This window comes from Squalius cephalus, assembly GCF_949319135.1.
Source record: "Squalius cephalus genome assembly, chromosome: 5".
NCBI classification, from domain to species: Eukaryota; Metazoa; Chordata; class Actinopteri; order Cypriniformes; family Leuciscidae; genus Squalius; species Squalius cephalus.
In genome coordinates, this window is record NC_137126.1 from 13419310 (window position 1) to 13440201 (window position 20892).

The window sequence follows — 20892 nt, forward strand, 5'->3', positions numbered from 1 at the left end:
ATGTCACTTTTATCTTTACATAATAGTTTCAGATGTTTAGAAAAAAAACAATGAAATAAAGGAAAAAAAGTGTATTTGGGTAACTGATACATCATGTACAAAATGTTCATATTTTTACCATTAGCATTAACATGTTCTAAGGACAGAGTCTTATCTTTTACACACGTGCTGTTTACATTAGAGGGGCTGAATATGTTGATACAACATTCAGTTGTTATAGTGTAATGTTTATTCTGTGTATTTTGTATCATTAATGTGAGCATTAAAGGTTTACTAAGTTATCGATAAAGATAGGTAATGTTATTTAAGTTATTTATTTTTAGATGAGAACCTAAAAATCTGTTATTTCAAAAAGTAACTAAATTAATATGCCATACATAATTAAATCCAAATGTTACTACTTAATTTGTAACATGATAATTTCAGATATTTTTTAACATGATAAATTTAGAAGTTTATAAAAAATAAAACACCTTACTAGGTTTGCGATGTTGATAACTGGAATCGCATCACCGCCGTCTGTGAAAAAGGGTCAATGGGTTCAATTTTGTTTAACATACTACTTGACAAACCATAAACTGTCTTTTTCCCATTTGGCTGATGAGGACTTAGCATTTATTTGCCTAATATATATATATATATATATATATATATATATATATATATATATATATATATATATATATATATATATATACACACACACAGTCGCCCAGACTTAATCATACCCCTGGTAAATAAGATCAAAAATGGCTGTAAAAAATAAATCTGCATCGTTTATCCTTTTGATCTTTCATTCAAAAAATTGGCAAAATCCTTTCATTTAAATAAAAGAATTGAAAGTGGGGGGAAAATCACATTATAAAATAAATGTTTTTCTCCAAAACACGTTGGCCACAATTATTCATACCCTTTTATTAAATACCTTTTTGCAATCTCCTTTTGCCAAGATAACTGCTCTGAGTCTTCTTCTATAATGCCTGATGAGTTTGGAGAATAACTGACCAGAGATCAGAGACCATTCCTTCATAGAATCTCTCCAGATCCTTCAGTTTCACAAGTTCATGTTGGTGCTTCTTCTGTTCAGTTCAGCTCACTCATTTTCTATAGGGTTCAGGTCAGGGGACTGTCATGGCAGAAGCTTCATTTTGTGCTCCCTAACACATTTTTGTGTTGATTTTGATGTTTGTTTTGGATCGTTGTCCTGATGGAAGATCCAACCATGGTCCATTATAAGATTTCTAGCAGAAGGTGTCAGGTTTAGATTTTTTATCTGTTGATATTTGGTAGAATCCACGATGCCATATATCTGAATAAGAAGTCCAGGAACTCCAGCAGAAAAATAGGCCCACAACATCCAATGGTATATTAAATTGTACACATGGGGTACTTTTTATCCTTGTGTGCACCAAACCCATCTAGCGTGTTTGCTGCCAAAAAGCTCTTTTTTTTAGTTTCATCTGACCACAGAACCCTGTGCCGTTTGAAGATCCAGTCGTGTCTGACAACTGAATATGCTGGAGTTTGTTTTTGGAGGAGCGAGGAGCATTTTTCTTGAAAACCTCCCAAACAACATGTGGGGATGGAGGGGTTGTTTGAATTTTTTTTTTTTTTTTATAGGCTTTCTGACCCCAAGACTCAACTAATCTCTGCAATTCTCCATCTGTGATCCTTGGAGAGTCTTTGGCCACTCAAACTTTCCTCCTCACCGTGCATTAAGACAATATAGACACACATCCTCTTCCTGGCAGATTTGTAACATCTTTAGTTGATTATAACTTCTTAATTATTGCCCTGATGGTCAAAATGGGGATTTTCAATTCTTTAGCTATTTTCTTACAGCCACTCTCTATTTTGTGATGCTCAACAATCTTTTGCTGCACATCTGGGGCCGTATTCACAAAGCATTTTATCTTACCACTAGGAGTACTCCTAAATCGCACTAAAAGATTTTAGCTAGGAGTTTTCTCTTAAAAGTTATTCACAACGCCTTTCAGACCTACTCTTAGTAAAGAAAAATGACAACTCCTAAACTAAGAGTGAGTCTTCGTTGCTATGGATGACGTCATTACTCATGCACGAGCTTGACTGAAGTGACCACCTTGATTGGCTGATGATTGTAATGCGGGAATGATTCCAAACACCTCCCCTACGATGATGAGTGACAGGTGACAGGTCTGAGAATGCGTGCGCTACACAAGTAGTGCGAAGGACGGAAGATGGTGAATAACTGAATAAATAGCCTAAATGAATAAAGAGTAAGGCAAAACAAACAGCCTAGTAGACTAATGAAACATATGGATTGATGCAATATCTTTGCAACATTATTGAATTAATCTGTCACTATATGCCTCTGCCAACGTTTGCAAAGAGAAGAACATTTTCATTTGATTCACAATGAAACGTTACAATTAGTTTACATGCAATGAGTAGCCTAGTTTTGGTTGTTGTTGGTGGCGTTATTGCATCCCTAGTTATGCCTTAAAGGGGTCATGAACTGGATTGTTTTATTATTTTATAATGTTGCCTGGGGTGCCTTTATAATGTTAGTATGATTTTTACATCAAAAATTGTCATAATTTATAAATAAAAGCCATTTTTCCAAGCCTGATTTCAGCCTCAGATTTGAACGCTCCGTTTTAAGGGGCGTGTCTGCTGTGAGACTGCAGTGCAAACGCCCACTGCTGTGATTGGCTGACATGCTTGCATATGAAATAGCTAGTATTACATGAACTCTCTCGAAAACTTTTACTACGTTTTTACTATTAGAGCTATCGAGATTAACAAATCGTGAAAAGTATCGTTTCAAGCATTATATTTAAATCTATTCCATCACATGAAAGGTTGCAGCATGATGAGCACTGACTGAGCAGATGACAGACAGTCTGTTGATCGCGTGAATAAAGATCTTATCATTGCAACGCAATTTTTGCACTCTCACAAATGCTTACACCAAATCACAATGCAAACACGATGTGAATACACAGTAAGAGCTTCGTTGTGTAGTGTAACAGTGTCATTATTTCATCACGAGTTTGGTAAGTGTCCAGATAAGCTCTCGCGGCTCGCGCTGTGCTGTTTGATTGACAGCTTCCGAATGGAAAGGGATCGTTCTTTGATCGCTTTCTGTATATAATTTAATAACAGTTTAAAAAAGATTATTTTCATAATAGGCTACTACGAGAAATTATGTGAAGTTGATCGTTTAGTCACTGATGCATAAACAGTATTGAACGATTTTAAGAGAAAGATATCTGAACTTGAATAATTACACATCAGAAATCACTGATCGCAGATCAGGCATTAGAATACACATGGTTACTCACATGTTGCTGGCAGATCCGTGTCGGGAAATTGTGATTGACTGATTTAATAAAGTTTAACCATGCTGGAATCCGAAGGAAGCTTATGCAGACTGTCTTCTTCCACAAACAGGCACGCACAATATTTAGTAAACAGCATGTTTATTGCTTGTAAGTAGCTCGATCCGGTTTAGCAATTATCATGTCGTCCTATGTTATTTAGCATGTTTGGGCGAATCGGTGGGCGGGGCTAAACAGGCCGTGTTGAAGTAGGCGTTGATCTTCTTTTGTGGAGGCGGTGTTTTATCCTCTTTGACGTCATAGTTCCCCACTTTGAAAAACGAGTCGTTTGCTGAGCCTGATGTCTATAAAAGCTTTTATTGGACTAACAAGGTAGTTTTCAGTTCTGAAACTTACAGGATATTATTATAGTATGATGATCTCTTATATGTCAAAAGCTCAAGGAAAATTTGATTTCTCAGTTCATCACCCCTTTAATGGGAATATACTTCAGAGATATTTTATTCATACACAAATTATAGGGGTATGAATAATTGTGGCCAACGTGTTTTGGAGAAAAACATTTATTTCATAATGTAATTTCCACCCCACTTTCAATTCTTTTACTTCAATGAATGGTTAGATTTTTGCCAATTTTTTGAATGATAGATCAAAAGGATAAATGATGCAGTTTTTTTTTTTACAGCCATTTTTGATCATATTTACCAGGGGTATGATTAATTTTGGGCCCGACTGTATAAAATATAGTAAATACCCTAAAATAAGTGGATTTCCCTAATATCTATAAAATCCACAAACACAATGCTTGATTTTGTTCTCTACAGCTATTGTATGAATAAGTACACACCACCTTCACTATCTTATTGTTTTTAAAATCGGCTGTATGCTTTTTAAGTAGTCAGGCATCCACTTAATAAATAACTTGGCCTTCGTCACACCTCAATAAACACTCCCTGACAATGTGATCCTTTACTTCAACAGAGGAGGAGTGGACAGCTATGTTAGGAAATAAAGGATATACCTAAAATTGTGGCTGAATACATCCATAAATTGGATAACTGGCATTGGGAAATCTGATCTCTGAATATGAAGGACATTTTAATAGCATCATCTTTGGTGTGCCCCAGTTGCAGCTAGTTTGAGTTGCCTAATAATAACAAATTGAGTTATTATTGTGACTTAACAAATATGACTTATTGAGTTCTTTCTAGCACTGGTCATGTCATTGGAAAAGCCACAACAATAAAACACAACACTTGCCGGAACTTTACCCCCTCTCTCAATTTCACTCCTGAAAAGAGGTATACATTTCCTGGGTGACTATCCTCACCTATTAAATTGCTTAAATACTTTCTTCCCCTCTTCCAATTTTTTTTTTTTTTTTTTGCAAATTCACTGCTGCCAAGGGTTAATACATCATCTTTATGACTGAAAAGAGATAAGCAAAAAGATATAAGAACAGCCTTCTAAAGGCTGACTTCTAAAGGCAAATGAAATACTATGATTATAATCTTAACCAACCTTTAACCCTTAATAATAAATGTCAGTGTGTAACCCTACAGTACCTCTTTTTCTATGAAATAAATAATTCTCTTTCCATATAGTAAAAATTAATGCAATAAACAAAATGGGGTTTAGTTTCATTTGCAGCCTGTGTTCAAAGTTGGCAATAAGCATTGTTGAAATAAATGTAAATAAATAAAACAAAATCAGAAAACAAAATCAAAATAAAACAGATAATCTCAGTGACACACAATGAAGCAAACTCTTTTCTTTGGGCCTTAATGCAAGAATGAAAACACAAAAGAAAAAATGTATGCCTTTGTAAATGTAAACGTTGTATTCAAATGTTTTCAAAACAAAACCCCTAACTGGTTTTCAACAATAACATTTTATATCAGTCAGCCTCTGTACTACCTATTGTCTTCTATACCTATAGCTACACACAGATTACTAGATACTTAGAAGCGGCGCACTTTTAGATTTGGTCTAAACTGGAAGCTTTCTTCCAGTTCTAACATTCTAACAATTCCAAACTGCCTTAGAATCTGTTCAAATAAAAAGCAACATCACAAATTTACAAATTGGTTTGGCTCTGACTTAAACATACACAAAAAGGTGTAATATTTTAGGAGGCAAAAAAAAATATTTTTTTAAAGCAAATTAAACATTAAATAATACATTGTTATCCATTTCACAAAAAAAGCCTTATTATACCTAATAAACACCTGCTGATGCATATATATATATATATATATATATATATATATATATACACACACACACACACACACACACACACACACACACATTTTTGTGTTCAGTAAGGGTATGTAGGTACAATTACAAAGAATAAAGAATCTATTGTATATCACTTATTGGGACAGAAATAAATATTGTCGAAGTAATATTGTATTCCTTTTCTTTTCATTAGAGCGATGTGAATAGGTGCCACTCTGTTTAGCATTATGCCGTAAGTTTGAGATTTTTCTGACTTTAAAAAGTACTGGCTTTAACAGGAGGAAGCTAATAAGGCATCAGAGGGTGCCTTACTTCTCTGTCAGTGTCATGATGACAGATATTTAGCAGGCATTTCTGCATCCGTTCATCACCCAAAACAAGGCTTAAGGCTTTAAGATTTGGCTAAGGTCATCCACTTATGCAGATTTCTTAGCCACAGCTAAACCAATCAGACCAGCCAATCCTGCCAATCCAGCCAAACCCAGACCAATGCCACCAACAATTGCCATTCCAACCAGCCCATCTAGAAAACATAAGAGTGAGAAACATGTTCAATGCAAATTCCTTGTTCAATCATGAGACATGTAAAGATTACTTGTATACAGTACCTATATAGCCTACACTACATATTATTACTATACACCTTAACCCCCTGAGGTCGGCTATCGCGCCGGCGCGATAGGCTCGTTTTTTTCCTTATCAGTGAAAACAAATAAATAAAATAAAATATTACTTTTTATCTTATATGCTTGTGTTATACATCAATCGATCCTGTTAAGTGTGTATTATTTTTGTGTATACTCACAATAAAAACAAAGTGTTGTGCTTTTCGCCAAATAAAGAAAAATAAACATGATGCGAGTTCTGCCTTCTCTCTGTCGGTGTAGTCCATTCTGAAACGCGTCCGAAAATGAACCATAACTCAGCGAATACTCAGTCAAACAGGCATACAGACACACAGGCATGAAGCTTGAATTCTCTTCTTTTAAATGAAGTAATTCATATAAAATACAAATATTCTCATCTTGTGAAATCTGCATTAAAAGAGAGCGATTCCAGTCGAGCTAATTAGAGCTCATTCAGATGTAATGTGACCCCGCCCACGGAGAGCGCGCGCTATTCAAACGCAAATGTCTGAGGCAATCCACGCAAACTGTGAACGCCCACATCAGCTCGAGAAAACACATCAGATCATTGTACTTGTTTACACAGTCTCGCAGCGCTGTGAGGAATAATACTATAATGGAAAATTTACCTCAGAAGTACGAGGAGCAACAGATCCGAGGCTATGGAATAATGTAGTACGTTTTTTTTTCATTCTCAAGTGCGGCGCGTATCTGTGCATGAATGAATGAATGAACGGCAGAGATGCCGCTGTTTACCACAACTGGCAAAAGACGGTTTAAATTTGAATCGTTTCTGTCTGTGAATGTTTCGCTTTTAGCAAACTGTATTGCTATAGGCTACTGAGTAAAAATCGAGTGAAATATGTTGAAATAAAATGTATTTGTATAAGCAACGTATTAAACTGCAAATTAACATTTATATTTCTTATAATAAAAACGAAAGTTACTATGTTACAGACATATGAAAGACAACATTTCATTGATTAGTTTTGGATAGATTATACATTTTTACTGTAAAATATCTGCCACCTCAAATAAGCTTTTGTTTGACAATTTTTGCTCATATGTTAAATATAGTATGTTTTGTCAAAAATAATCAAATAATATGTTATAGTGTTTATTCTAATGTAGCCTAGGCTATATTCAAGTAATAAATCCTTAACTTTTTATCATACATATTTCAATGTATACTTTAGTTTTTACAAAGAAAGATTACACTTGAATTGTTGTTGTAATTGTAACCTTTTTAATAATAAAAAAAAAAATACAAGGTAGATGTAAACAAACTAATAAAAGGTAAATATAAGCCTTTTCTTTAAAATAATTTTTTATTGTGTTTTATTAGTGACAAATTTGGGGAGAGGATAAATATTCCAAAACTGAAAATACAGTATGAGAATTAACTGCACAATTACTAGACATGTTTTCCTTTTGATATTATAGGCCAATTTGCAAGCACAATTTGTGGAAAAATAAAAAAAAACACGAGATGCTTCCAACTGTTGCTCTTGCATTCTTTCTTGTGACACACCTGAATGAATGGCTCATTAAGTATGTGGGCCCCATTGTCTCCAGGTGCGAACCACTAAATATACATGATCGTTGACGCCCACTCCGCATATTGCCTTTCCAGACAGAAAGTGTTTTGCAAAATTTAAATCAATGCATTGTGTTATGTGAATGATTAGGCAGGATAATTTTCACATCATTTTGAAGAAAAAACTCTAGGCGATGACATCCATTAGTCAAAAGTCTTATTGACACATATTTAGAATGTGTTTTATGGCCTTATTTCAGAAACTTTAGTTTTTAGTTTTTTCAATAACCATGCATAAACATTATTCTCTCAAAAATACAAACATGTACATGCATGGTGCTCAGATATGATGGTAGCCCTGTTTGTGCTATATAGAGTGAATTTACACCTTTGCCATTAATATGTTTATAAGCAACTGAAAAAAGCAAAAATGTCAGGGCATGTCAGAACATCTCAAGGACCCCAAAAACACCTTAGACCCCAGAGGGTTAACAATATACATGCTTACCTTTCTTCATGGTTTTATTAATGAGTTTCTCCAGATCTAAAGCTTGAGAATTTCCAGGTTCATTCCTCAGTAAAGTCCTGATGTATTTCAGAGCTCTCTCATATTCCTGGAGTTAATATAAAACAGTAGAATGAGATTCACAAAGTCAATCCAACTTTAAGTGCCCAATGTAAACATGAGTAATAACCTTGAGCTTATAGTTGGCTACAGCAAGATAAAACAGATAATCCCGCTGGTCATCTTTGGTGCCCTTATGAATAAGTTCTGGTGAAAGAAAAAGCAATTCCACATTTATATTTAGTAGCAAGACAAAATTATAGTGATTGTAAATTAATCACTATAACCACTGGCAAATTAATCTTCTGGGGTTTTTTTCACTAATTTTTTTTTTCTTCACAAATGGACATGTGGTGTCCAAACATTAATCATTAATATTTCCTGCTAAATTATGTACATAGATAAATATATTTTGTTAGGCCAGTTATCAATGTCTGCAATGTGCAGAAGACATACCCATCTTAACAACTTTTGCAAATCCTGTGTAAAAAGAAAACTCTGATAACATCCTAAGTAACAATTAATTTACATATATCCTAAAAGCTAATCTAAATTGACTGAAAAACTGCAAACCGGGTCCTTTTAGGTCAAGGTTTTGGCTGTCAGTCAATGATGTCTTCTGTCGATACACTGTAAAACCCAACAAGTTTGAGGAAATCGATTGCCTTAAAATATTTAAGTTTAAACTATTTATGATGTGCAGGGGAGAGTGGGGCACAACCAAACACTTTTTGACTTTCTCAGTTTGTGTAAATCCACTTGGAATTTAGAGAATTCATTTTTTTTCCCACATTAATTTCCCATGTCAAGTACAGTTATGGAGTTTTGTTTATACTTTTTTTTTATTGATTTACCCGAAAGAATGGAAGTGAAATGTGACAGAAAGATTAGTTAGAAAAAAGAAAGATTAGTTCAAAAGAAAGAAAAAAGAAAGAAAGATTAGTTAGAAAGAAAGCAAGATTAGTTAGAAAAAAGAAAGATTAGTTAGAAAGAAAGAATAAAAGAAAGAGAAAGAAAGATTAGTTGGAAAGAAAGACAGACAGAAAAAGAAAGAAAGAGAAAGAAAGATTAGTTAGAAAGAAAGACAGACAGACAGAAAGAAAGAGAAAGAAAGATTAGTTAGAAAGAAAGGAAGAAAGAAACAAAGATTAGGTAGAAAGCAAGATTAGTTAGAAAGACAGAGACAGAAAGCAAGATTAGTTAGAAAGACAGACAGACAGAAAGAAAGAAAGAGAAAGAAAAACAGAAAGAAAAAAAGAAAGAAAGAAAGAAAGAAAGAAAGAAAAAGAAAGAAAGATTAATTAGAAAGAAATACAGAAAGAAAGAAAGAGATAGAAAGATTAGTTAGAAAGAAAGAGAAAGAAAGATTAGTTAGAAAGAAAGGAAGAAAGAAACAGAAAGATTAGGTAGAAAGCAAGATTAGTTAGAAAGACAGACAGACAGACAGACAGAAAGAAAGAGAAAAAAAGAAAGAAAGAAAGAAAGAAAAAGAAAGATTAATTAGAAAGAAATACAGAAAGAAAGAAAGAGATAGAAAGATTAGTTAGAAAGAAAGAAAAAGAAAGACAGACAAAAAGAAAGAGAAAGAAAGATTAGTTAGAAAGAAAGAAAAGTTAGAAATAAATATTAATTAGAAAGAAAAGAAGAAAAAGAAAAGTTAGAATGAAAGAAAGAAAGATTAGGTAGAAAGAAAGATTAGTTAGAAAGAAAGAAAGATTAGTTAGAAAGAAAGAAAGATAGATAGATTAGTTAGAAAGAAAGAAAGAAAGAAAGAAAGAAAGAAAGAAAGAAAGAAAAGAAAGAAAAAGATTAGTTAGAACAAAGAAAGATTAGTTAGAAAGAAGGAAAAAAGAAAAAGATTAGTTAGAACAAAGAAAGAATAGTTAGATAAAAGAAAGAAAGAAAGAAAGAAAGAAAGAAAAAAGAAAGACAGAAAGAAAGAGAAAGAAAGGTTAGAAAGAAAGATTAGTTAGAAAGAAAGACAGACAGAAAGAAAGAGAAAGAAAGATTAGTTAGAAAGGAAGAAAGAAACAAAAAAAGATTAGTTAGAAAAAATAAAGATTAGTTAGAAAGAAAGAAAGATTAGTTAGAAAGAAAGAAAAAAAAGTAGTTAGAAAGAAAGATTAGAAAGAAAGATTAGTTAGAAAGAAAGAAATATTAGTAAGAAAGAAAGAAAAGTTAGAAAAAAATATTAATTAGAAAGAAAGAAAGAAAGGTTAGAAAGAAAGATTAGTTAGAAAGAAAGAAAAAAGAAAGACAGACAGAAAGAGAAAGAAAGATTAGTTAGAAAGAAAGACAGAAAAAAAAGAGAAAGAAAAACAGAAAGAAAGAAAAAAAGAAAGAAAAAAAAGAAAGAAAGAAAGATTAATTAAAGATTGGGGGTGGTGTGGCGCAGTGGATAAGACACATGCCTTTGGTGTGAGAGACCCGGGTTCGAATCCACTGTGCGACACCAATGTGTCCCTGAACCCCTTCAGTTCACTGGGGAGACACTTAACCCCTAGTTGCTCCAGAGGCGTGCGACCTCTGACATATATAGCAATTGTAAGTCGCTTTGGATAAAAGCGTCAGCTAAATGAATAAATGTAAATGTAATTAGAAAGAAATACAGAAAGAAAGAACAAGAAAGAAAGAGATAGAAATATTAGTAAGAAAGACAGACAAAAAGAAAGAGAAAGAAAGATTAGTTAGTAAGAAAGAAAAGTTAGAAATAAATATTAATTAGAAAGAAAAGAAGAAAGAAAGAAAAGTTAGAATGAAAGAAAGAAAGATTAGGTAGAAAGAAAAGTTAGAATGAAAGAAAGAAAGATTAGTTAGAAAAATTAGTTAGAAAGAAAGATAGATAGATAGATTAGTTAGAAAAAGATGAGTTAGAAAAAAGAAAGATTAGTTAGAAAGAAAGAAAAAAGAAAGACAGACAGAAAGAGAAAGAAAGAGAAAGAAAGATTAGTTAGAAAGAAAGAAAGACAGACAGAACGAAAGATTAGTTAGAAAGAAAGGAAGAAAGAAACAAAGAAACAAAGATTAGGTAGAAAGAAAGATTAGTTAGAAAGAAAGATTAGTTAAAAAGAAAGAAAGACAGACAGAAAGAAAGACTAGTTAGAAAGACAGACAGACAGAAAGAAAGATTAGTTAGATAGAAGGATGAAATAAACAGAAAGAAAGATTAATTAGAAAGAAATATTAATTAGAAAGAAAGAAAGAAAGATTAGTTAGAAAGAAAGATTAGTTAGAAAGATTAGTTAGAAAGAAATAAAGATTAGTAAGAAAGAATAGGTAGAAAGAAAGAAAGACAGAAAGAAAGATTAGTTATAAAGAAATAATAGATAGGTAAGAAAGAAAGAAAGATAAGTTAGAAATAAATATTAATTAGAAAGAAAGAAAGATTAGCTAGAAAGAAATAAAAGATAGATAAGAAAGAAAGAAAAGTTAGAAATAAATATTAATTAGAAAGATTAGGTAGAAAGAAAGATTAGTTAGAAAGATTAGTTAGAAAGAAAGAAAGAAAGATATATTAGAAAGAAAGAAAGAAAAGTTAGAAAAAGATGAGTTAGAAAAAAGAAAGATTAGTTAGAAAGAAATAAAAAAGAAAAAGATTAGCTAGAAAAAAGAAAGATTAGTTAGAAAAAAGAAAGATTAGTTAGAAAGAAAGAAAAAAGAAAGACAGACAAAACGAGAAAGAAAGAGAAAGAAAGATTAGTTGGAAAGACAGAAAGAAAGAAAGAGAAAGAAAGATAAGTTATAAAGAAAGAATAGATAGATTAGAAAGAAAGATAAGTTAGAAATAAATATTAATTAGAAAGAAAGAAAGATTAGTTAGAAGTCATCTTCATTTATATAGCGCTTTTAACAACGTAGATTGTTTCAAAGCAGCTTCTCAGAGATAAGCGTATAATTTAAGGTAACAGAGATTGTTTTGGCTTTATAGCAGAGTTAAGTTATTTTCCATCTAAAGTTAGTTTTGATTGATTTGCTTCCGTCGCAACGATCATTTGTTATTAAATTAGGGTCCGCTAAGACGACACCATTCCCTCTACACAGACTTTAAACGCGAACCTGTGAGAAACGCTGATGGCGTTCACATGCGCATTTAGAATGGGTTCTATAGTTATGTGCATTTGAAAATACGCAGGTTTGGAATTCCCTACAAGCCAAGCCTAAACAAAGTACTTGTCTTTCCTTATAAATTTTGATAAAGAATTTTATTTTATTTTGTTGCTTTGGGGTAGGAACGCGAAACGAATTTTCCCGACAACGCCTTATCTGTAGAGTGGTAGAGGGATCCTCCATAGGGAGAGACTAGTTGGCACTTCAGCACTGCGTTGTCATCGGGTCCAGGCGCAGGTCCTTCGTCAGATCTGGATATGGCCCGGATCCGGCAGGCTGCAGGAAAACTTTGGGATAAACACAGACACTAAAATTAGCGTAGATGCCATTCTTCTCATGATGTAACGAGTACATCAGGATTTATGGGAAGTGTTCCCGGTTCCGGCTGACCTAATCTATGCAGCCTAACATTAAATTATAGAAGTCTATAATGTATTATGTGAATGCTAGGTCAAAGAGATGTGTCTTTAATCTGGCTTTGAACTGACAGAGTGTGTCTGCTTCCCGGACAATGGTAGGAAGACTGTTCCAGAGTTTTGGTGCTAAATAGGAAAAGGATCTACCGCCAGCAGTCGATTTTGATATTCTAGGTATTATCAACTGGCCGGAATTTTGAGATCGCAATAGACGTGACGGACTATAATGCGTTAAGAGCTCGCTCAAGTACTGCGGAGCTAAACCATTTAGTGCTTTGTAAGTAATCAGCAATATTTTAAAATTTATGCGATGTTTAATAGGGAGCCAATGCAGTTTTGACAGAACTGGGCTAATATGGTCATACTTCCTGGTTCTGGTAAGAACTCGAGCTGCTGCGTTTTGAACCAGCTGTAGTTTGTTTATTAAGCGTGCAGGGCAACCACCCAGTAGAGCATTACAATAATCTAGCCTTGAGGTCATGAACGCATGAACTAATTGTTCCGCATTTGTCAATGAGAGCATATGGCGTAATTTAGATATATTTTTAAGATGGAAAAATGCAGTTTTACAGATACTAGACACGTGACTTTCAAATGAAAGATTGGTATCAAAGAGCACACCCAGGTTCCTAACCGACGACGAAGACTTAACAGAGCAGCCATCAAGTGTTAGACAGTATTCTAGGTTATTACGTGAGGAAGTTTTTTGTCCAATAATTAGAAACTCTGTTTTTTCAGAATTTAGAAGTAGGAAATTACGAGTCATCCAATTTTTTATATCAGCTATGCATTCCGTTAATTTTGTGAATTGATAAGTTTCGTTAGGTTTTGAAGAAATATACAGCTGAGTATCATCAGCATAACAGTGAAAGCTAATTCCATGTTTCCTAATGATATCTCCTAATGGTAGCATGTACAGAGTGAACAGCAGCGGTCCTAGTACTGAGCCTTGTGGTACGCCATACTGAACCTGTGATCGATGAGACATCTCATAATTTACTGCTACAAACTGATAACGGTCAGATAAGTATGATTTAAACCATGCTAGTGCATTTCCCGTAATGCCAACATAATGTTCTAATCTATTTAAAAGAACGTTGTGGTCAATGGTGTCAAATGCAGCACTAAGATCGAGTAACACTAATAGCGAGATACAACCACGATCGGATGATAAGAGCAAATCATTTGTGACTCTAACGAGAGCAGTCTCGGTACTATGGTACGGTCTAAATCCTGACTGGAAATCCTCGCAGATATCATTTCTTTCAAGAAAGGAACACAGTTGTGAGGATACTGCCTTTTCTAATATCTTTGACAGAAAAGGTAGATTCGAGATCGGCCTGTAATTGACTAATTCTGTAGGATCAAGTTGCGTTTTTTTAACAAGCGGTTTAATCATAGCCTGCTTAAAGTTTTTTGGTACGTATCCTAGAGACAAAGATGAATTAATGATATTAAGAAGAGGATCTAGGACCTCTGGAAGCATCTCTTTCAGTAGCTTAGTTGGTATAGGGTCTAACATACATGTTGTCGATTTAGATGATTTAATGAGTTTAGTAAATTCTTCCTCTCCTATAGCAACGAATGCATCAAATTTTTCCTCAGGGAGGCTACAATGCACTGCCTGATGCGATACTGTAGTAGACGGTTGCATAGTTATAATTTTGTCCCTGATATTATCAATCTTATGAGTGAAGAAGTTCATAAAATCATTACTGCTGTGTTGCTTGGAAACTTCTGGGCTTGAAGCTTTATTTTTCGTTAGTTTAGCCACCGTTTCAAATAAATACCTAGGATTATGTTTATTTTCTTCTAATAGGGTTGAAAAATAAGCAGATCTAGCAGCTTTTAAAGCCTCTCTGTAAGCAATAGAGCTCTCCTTCCATGAAATGCGAAATACCTCTAGTTTTGTTTTCTTCCAGTTGCGCTCCATTTTTCTGGCTGCTCTCTTAAGGGCCTGAGTGTGCTCGTTGTACCACGGCGTTGGACTATTTTCTTTAATCTTCTTTAAGCGCAACGGAGCAACTGTGTCTAAAGTGCTGGAAAAGAGAGAGTTAAAAGTTTCTGTTGCAATATCGAGTTCTTCTAAGCTATCTGGGATGCTGAGATGATGAAACTGATCAGGAAGATTATTAATAAAGCAATCTTTAGTAGCAGAAGTGATAGGTCTCACATATTTGAAACATGGAGTTGGCTTTGCAGCCTTGGCTAAATGCAAATTACACGAGACTAGATAATGATCTGAGATGTCATCGCTCTGCTGCAGAATTTCAACGGCATCAACATTTATTCCGTGTGATAATATTAGATCTAGAGTATGATTACGACGATGAGTAGGTCCTGACACGTGTTGTCTAACTCCAATTGAATTTACAATGTCTTTAAATGCCAATCCCAATGCATCTTTTTCATTATCGATGTGTATATTAAAATCACCAACAATTAGTACTTTATCTGCAGTCAATATTAACTCTGATAGAAAGTCAGCAAATTCTTTGATAAAGTCTGTATGGTGCCCTGGTGGCCTGTATACAGTAGCCAGCACAAATCTCAAACGTGATTTATCGTTTACACTATATATTTTTACATTAAGCACCAATGCTTCAAAAGAATTATATTTAAAACTTGATTTCTTAGTGGTTTTGAAACTATTACTATAAATTACAGCAACACCACCCCCTTTGCGTTTCAGACGAGGCTCATGTTTATAACAGTAATCTTGCGGGGTTGATTCATTTAAAGTAATGTAATCGTTTGGTTTTAGCCAGGTTTCTGTCAAACACAGCACATCTAGGTTATTATCTGAAATCATATCATTAACAATGAGTGCTTTTGAAGTAAGCGATCGAATATTCAGCAACCCAAGCTTTAGCATTTGCTCATCTGTATTATAGCTGTTTTTTATTTGTTGAACATCAATTAAATTTTTAACCTTAGATGGGTTAAAACGTTTTTTGGATTTCCAAATTCGGGGAACAGACACAGTCTCTATATGATGATAGCTAGGTGAAAGAGGCTCTATGTGATGGGATTTATCTGACCTGGGTGATGCGAGGCCGCTAGCAGACGGTCGGTTTAGCCAGTCTGTCTGCTTCCTGACCTGAGCCCCAGATTGTCATGTTTGAGCTCTAAGACTATGAGCCATATTACTAGAGAGAAGAGCAGCACCATCCCAGGAGGGATGAATACCATCTCTTTTCAACAGGTCAGGTTTGCCCCAAAAACTTTTCCAATTTCTTTTTCCAGAAAGAAAGATTAGCTAGAAAGAAAGAAAGAAAGATAGATTAGTTAGAAAGAAAGATTAGTTATTAAAGAAAGAAAAGTTAGAAAGACAGAAAGAAAGGTTAGTTATAAAGAGAGAATAGATAGATAGGTTAGAAAGAAAGAAAGAAAGAAAGAGAAAGAAAGATAAGTTAGAAATAAATATTAATTAGAAAGAAAGAAAGATTAGTTAGAAAGAAAGATTAGGTAGAAAGAAAGATTAGTTAGAAAGACAGAAAGAATTAGAAAGAAAGAAAGATTAGGTAGAAAGAAAGAAAGAAAGAAAGAAAGAAAGAAAGAAAGAAAGAAAGAAAAAAGAAAGAAAGAAAGAGATTAGTTAGAAAGAAAGAAAGATTAGTTAGAAAGAAAGAAAAGTTAAGAAAAAAAGTTAGAAAGACAGAAAGAAAGGTTAGTTATAAAGAAAGAATAGATAGATATGTTAGAAAGAAAGAAAGAAAGAAAGAGAAAGAAAAAAAGATAAGTTAGAAATAAATATTAATTAGAAAGAAAGAAAGAAAGATTAGTTAGAAAGAAAGATTAGTTAGAAAGAAAGAAAAGTTAAAAAGACAAAGAATTAGAAAGAAAGAAAGATTAGTTACAAAGAAATATTAGGTAGAAAGAAAGAAAGAAAGAAAGAAAGAAAAGAAAAAGAAAGAGATTAGTTATAAAGAAAGAAAGATTCGTTATAAAGAAAGAATAGATAGATAGGTTAGAAAGAAAGAAAGAAAGAAAGATAAGTTAGAAATAAATATTAATTAGAAAGAAAGATTAGTTAGAAATAAATAAAGATTAGTTAGAAAGAAAGAAAAGTTAGAAAGAAAGAAAGAAAGAAATATTAATTAGAAAGAAAGAAAGAAAGAAAGAAAGAAAGAAAGAAAAGTTAGAAAGAAAGATTAGGTAGAAAGATTAGTTAGAAAGAAAGAAAAGTTAGAAAGAAAGAATAGATAGATAGGTTAGAAAGAAAGAAAGAAAGAAAGAAAGATAAGTTAGAAATAAATATTAATTAGAAAGAAAGAAAGATTAGTTAGAAAGAAAGATTAGGTAGAAAGAAAGAAAGAAAGAAAGAAAGAAAGAAAGAAAGAAAGAAAGAAAAAGAAAGAGATTAGTTAGAAAGAAAGAAAGATTAGTTAGGAAGAAAGAAAAGTTAGAAAGACAGAAAGAAAGATTAGTTAGAAAGAAAGAATAGATAGATAGGTTAGAAAGAAAGAAAGAAAGAAAGAAATATAAGTTAGAAATAAATATTAATTAGAAAGAAAGATTAGTTAGAAAGAAATAAAGAAAGATTAGTTAGAAAGAAAGAAAAGTTGGAAAGAAAGAAAGAAAGAAAGAAAGAAAGAAAGAAAGATTAATTAGAAAGAAAGAAAGAAAGAAAGAAAGAAAGAAAGAAAGAAAGAAAGAAAAGTTAGAAAGAAAGATTAGGTAGAAAGATTAGTTAGAAAGAAAGAAAAGTTAGAAAGATTAGTTAGAAAGAAAGATTAGCTAGAAAGAAAGAAAGAAAGATAGATAGATTAGTTAGAAAGAAAGATTAGTTATTAAAGAAAGAAAAGTTAGAAAGACAGAAAGAAAGGTTAGTTATAAAGAGAGAATAGATAGATAGGTTAGAAAGAAAGAAAGAAAGAGAAAGAAAGATAAGTTAGAAATAAATATTAATTAGAAAGAAAGAAAGATTAGTTAGAAAGAAAGATTAGGTAGAAAGAAAGATTAGTTAGAAAGACAGAAAGAATTAGAAAGAAAGAAAGATTAGGTAGAAAGAAAGAAAGAAAGAAAGAAAAAAGAAAGAAAGAAAGAGATTAGTTAGAAAGAAAGAAAGATTAGTTAGAAAGAAAGAAAAGTTAAGAAAAAAAGTTAGAAAGACAGAAAGAAAGGTTAGTTATAAAGAAAGAATAGATAGATATGTTAGAAAGAAAGAAAGAAAGAAAGAAAGAGAAAGAAAAAAAGATAAGTTAGAAATAAATATTAATTAGAAAGAAAGAAAGAAAGATTAGTTAGAAAGAAAGATTAGTTAGAAAGAAAGAAAAGTTAAAAAGACAAAGAATTAGAAAGAAAGAAAGATTAGTTACAAAGAAATATTAGGTAGAAAGAAAGAAAGAAAGAAAGAAAGAAAAGAAAAAGAAAGAGATTAGTTATAAAGAAAGAAAGATTAGTTATAAAGAAAGAATAGATAGATAGGTTAGAAAGAAAGAAAGAAAGAAAGATAAGTTAGAAAGAAATATTAATTAGAAAGAAAGATTAGTTGGAAATAAATAAAGATTGGTTAGAAAGAAAGAAAAGTTAGAAAGAAAGAAAGAAAGAATATTAATTAGAAAGAAAGAAAGAAAGAAAGAAAGAAAAGTTAGAAAGAAAGATTAGGTAGAAAGATTAGTTAGAAAGAAAGAAAAGTTAGAAAGACAGAAAGAAAGGTTAGTTAGAAAGAAAGAATAGATAGATAGGTTAGAAAGAAAGAAAGAAAGAAAGAAAGAAAGAAAGATAAGTTAGAAATAAATATTAATTAGAAAGAAAGAAAGATTACTTAGAAAGAAAGATTAGGTAGAAAGAAAGAAAGAAAGAAAGAAAGAAAGAAAGAAAGAAAGAAAGAAAAAGAAAGAGATTAGTTAGAAAGAAAGAAAGATTAGTTAGGAAGAAAGAAAAGTTAGAAAGACAGAAAGAAAGATTAGTTAGAAAGAAAGAATAGATAGATAGGTTAGAAAGAAAGAAAGAAAGAAAGAAAGAAATATAAGTTAGAAATAAATATTAATTAGAAAGAAAGATTAGTTAGAAAGAAATAAAGAAAGATTAGTTAGAAAGAAAGAAAAGTTGGAAAGAAAGAAAGAAAGAAAGAAAGAAAGAAAGATTAATTAGAAAGAAAGAAAGAAAGAAAGAAAAGTTAGAAAGAAAGATTAGGTAGAAAGATTAGTTAGAAAGAAAGAAAAGTTAGAAAGACAGAAAGAAAGGTTAGTTATAAAGAAAGATTAGATAGATAGGTTAGAAAGAAAGAAAGAAAGAAAGAAAGAAAGAAAAGTTAGAAATAAATATTAATTAGAAAGAAAGAAAGATTAGTTAGAAAGAAAGATTAGGTAGAAAGAAAGAAAGAAAGAAAGAAAGAAAGAAAGAAAGAAAGAAAGAAAGAAAGAAAGAAAAAGAAAGAAAGAAAGAAAAGTTAGAAAGAAAGATTAGGTAGAAAGATTAGTTCGAAAGAAAGAAAAGTTAGAAAGACAGAAAGAAAGATTAGTTATAAAGAAAGAATAGATAGATAGGTTAGAAAGAAAGAAAGAAAGATAAGTTAGAAATAAATATTAATTAGAAAGAAAAAGATTAGTTAGAAAGAAAGAAAAGTTAGAAATAAATAAAGATAAGTTAGAAATAAATATTAATTAGAAAGAAAGAAAGATTAGTTAGAAAGAAAGATTAGTTAGAAAGAAAGAAAGAAAGATTAGTTAGAAAGAAAGAAAGATTAGTTATAAAGAAAGAAAAGTTAGAAAGACAGAAAGAAAGGTTAGTTATAAAGAAAGAATAGATAGGTTAGAAAGAAAGAAAGAAAGATAAGTTAGAAAGAAATATTAATTAGAAAGAAAGAAAGATTAGTTAGAAAGAAAGAAAAGTTAGAAAGACAGAAATAAAGGTTAGTTATAAAGAAAGAATAGATAGGTTAGAAAGAAAGAAAGATAAGTTAGAAATAAATATTAATTAGAAAGAAAGAAAGATTAGTTAGAAAGAAAGAAAGAAAGAAAGAAAGAAAGAAAGAAAGAAAGAAAAGTTAGAAAGAAAAATTAGTTAGAAAGAAAGAAAAGTTAGAAAGACAGAAAGAATTAGAAAGAGATTAGTTAGAAAGAAAGAAAGAAAGAGATTAGTTAGAAAGAAAGAAAGATTAGTTAGAAAGAAAGAAAAGTTAGAAAGACAGAAAGAAAGATTAGTTATAAAGAAAGAATAGATAGATAGGTTAGAAAGAAAGAAAGAAAGATAAGTTAGAAATAAATTAATTAGAAAGAAAGAAAGATTAGTTAGAAAGAAAGATTAGTTAGAAAGAAAGAAAAGTTAGAAAGACAGAAAGAATTAGAAAGAAAGATTAGTTAGAAAGAAAGATTAGTTAGAAAGAAAGATTAGGTAGAAAGAAAGAAAGAAAGAAAGAGATTAGTTAGAAAGAAAGAAAGATTAGTTAGAAAGAAAGAAAATTTAGAAAGACAAAGAAAGATTAGTTATAAAGAAAGAATAGATAGACAGGTTAGAAAGAAAGAAAGAAAGATAAGTTAGAAATAAATATTAATTAGAAAGAAAGAAAGATTAGTTAGAAAGAAAGATTAGGTAGAAAGAAAGAAAGAAAGAAAGAAAGAAAGAAATAGTTAATAGTTAGAGATAGATAGATAGATAGATAGATAGATAGATAGATAGATAGATAGATAGATAGATAGATAGATAGGAGATAGATGATAGATAGATAGATAGATAGATAGATAGATGATATAGATAAGAAAAAATGATAGATGAGAGATAGATGATAGATAGATGAGAAATAGATTATAGATGATAGCTAGAAAGAATGAGATTAGTTAGAAAGATAGATAGATTAGTTAAAAAGAAAGAAAGAAAGATAGATTAGTTAGAAAGAAAGATTAGTTAGAAAGAAAGATTAGATAAAGAAAAAAGAGGAAAGATTAGGTAGAAAGAAAGATTAGTTAGAAAGAAAAAAGAGAGAAAGATTAGTTAGAAAGAAAGAATTGTTAGAAAGAAAGAAAAAAGAAAGATTAGTTAGAAAGAAAAGTTAGAAAGACAGAAAGATTAGTTAGAAAGAAAGAATAGTTAGATATATGAGAAAGAAAGAAAAAATAAAGAAAGATTAGGT

At 31.5% G+C, this 20892-nt stretch overlaps 1 protein-coding gene across 1 annotated transcript in view; it reads right to left on the bottom strand.

The window, feature by feature from the left end:
• Nucleotides 1-5747: 5747 nt before the first annotated feature.
• The window catches only part of LOC307158331 (mitochondrial fission 1 protein-like), a 73077-nt gene continuing 57932 nt past the window's right edge, over nt 5748-20892 (bottom strand). Inside the window, exons 3-5 of the mRNA XM_079870809.1 lie at nt 8423-8499; nt 8236-8341; nt 5748-6087 (exon numbers count right to left, since the gene is read on the bottom strand). Coding sequence (XP_079726935.1) covers nt 5981-6087; nt 8236-8341; nt 8423-8499 — 290 coding nt within the window. The 3' untranslated portion in view covers nt 5748-5980. The remainder of the gene's footprint in view (nt 6088-8235; nt 8342-8422; nt 8500-20892) is intronic.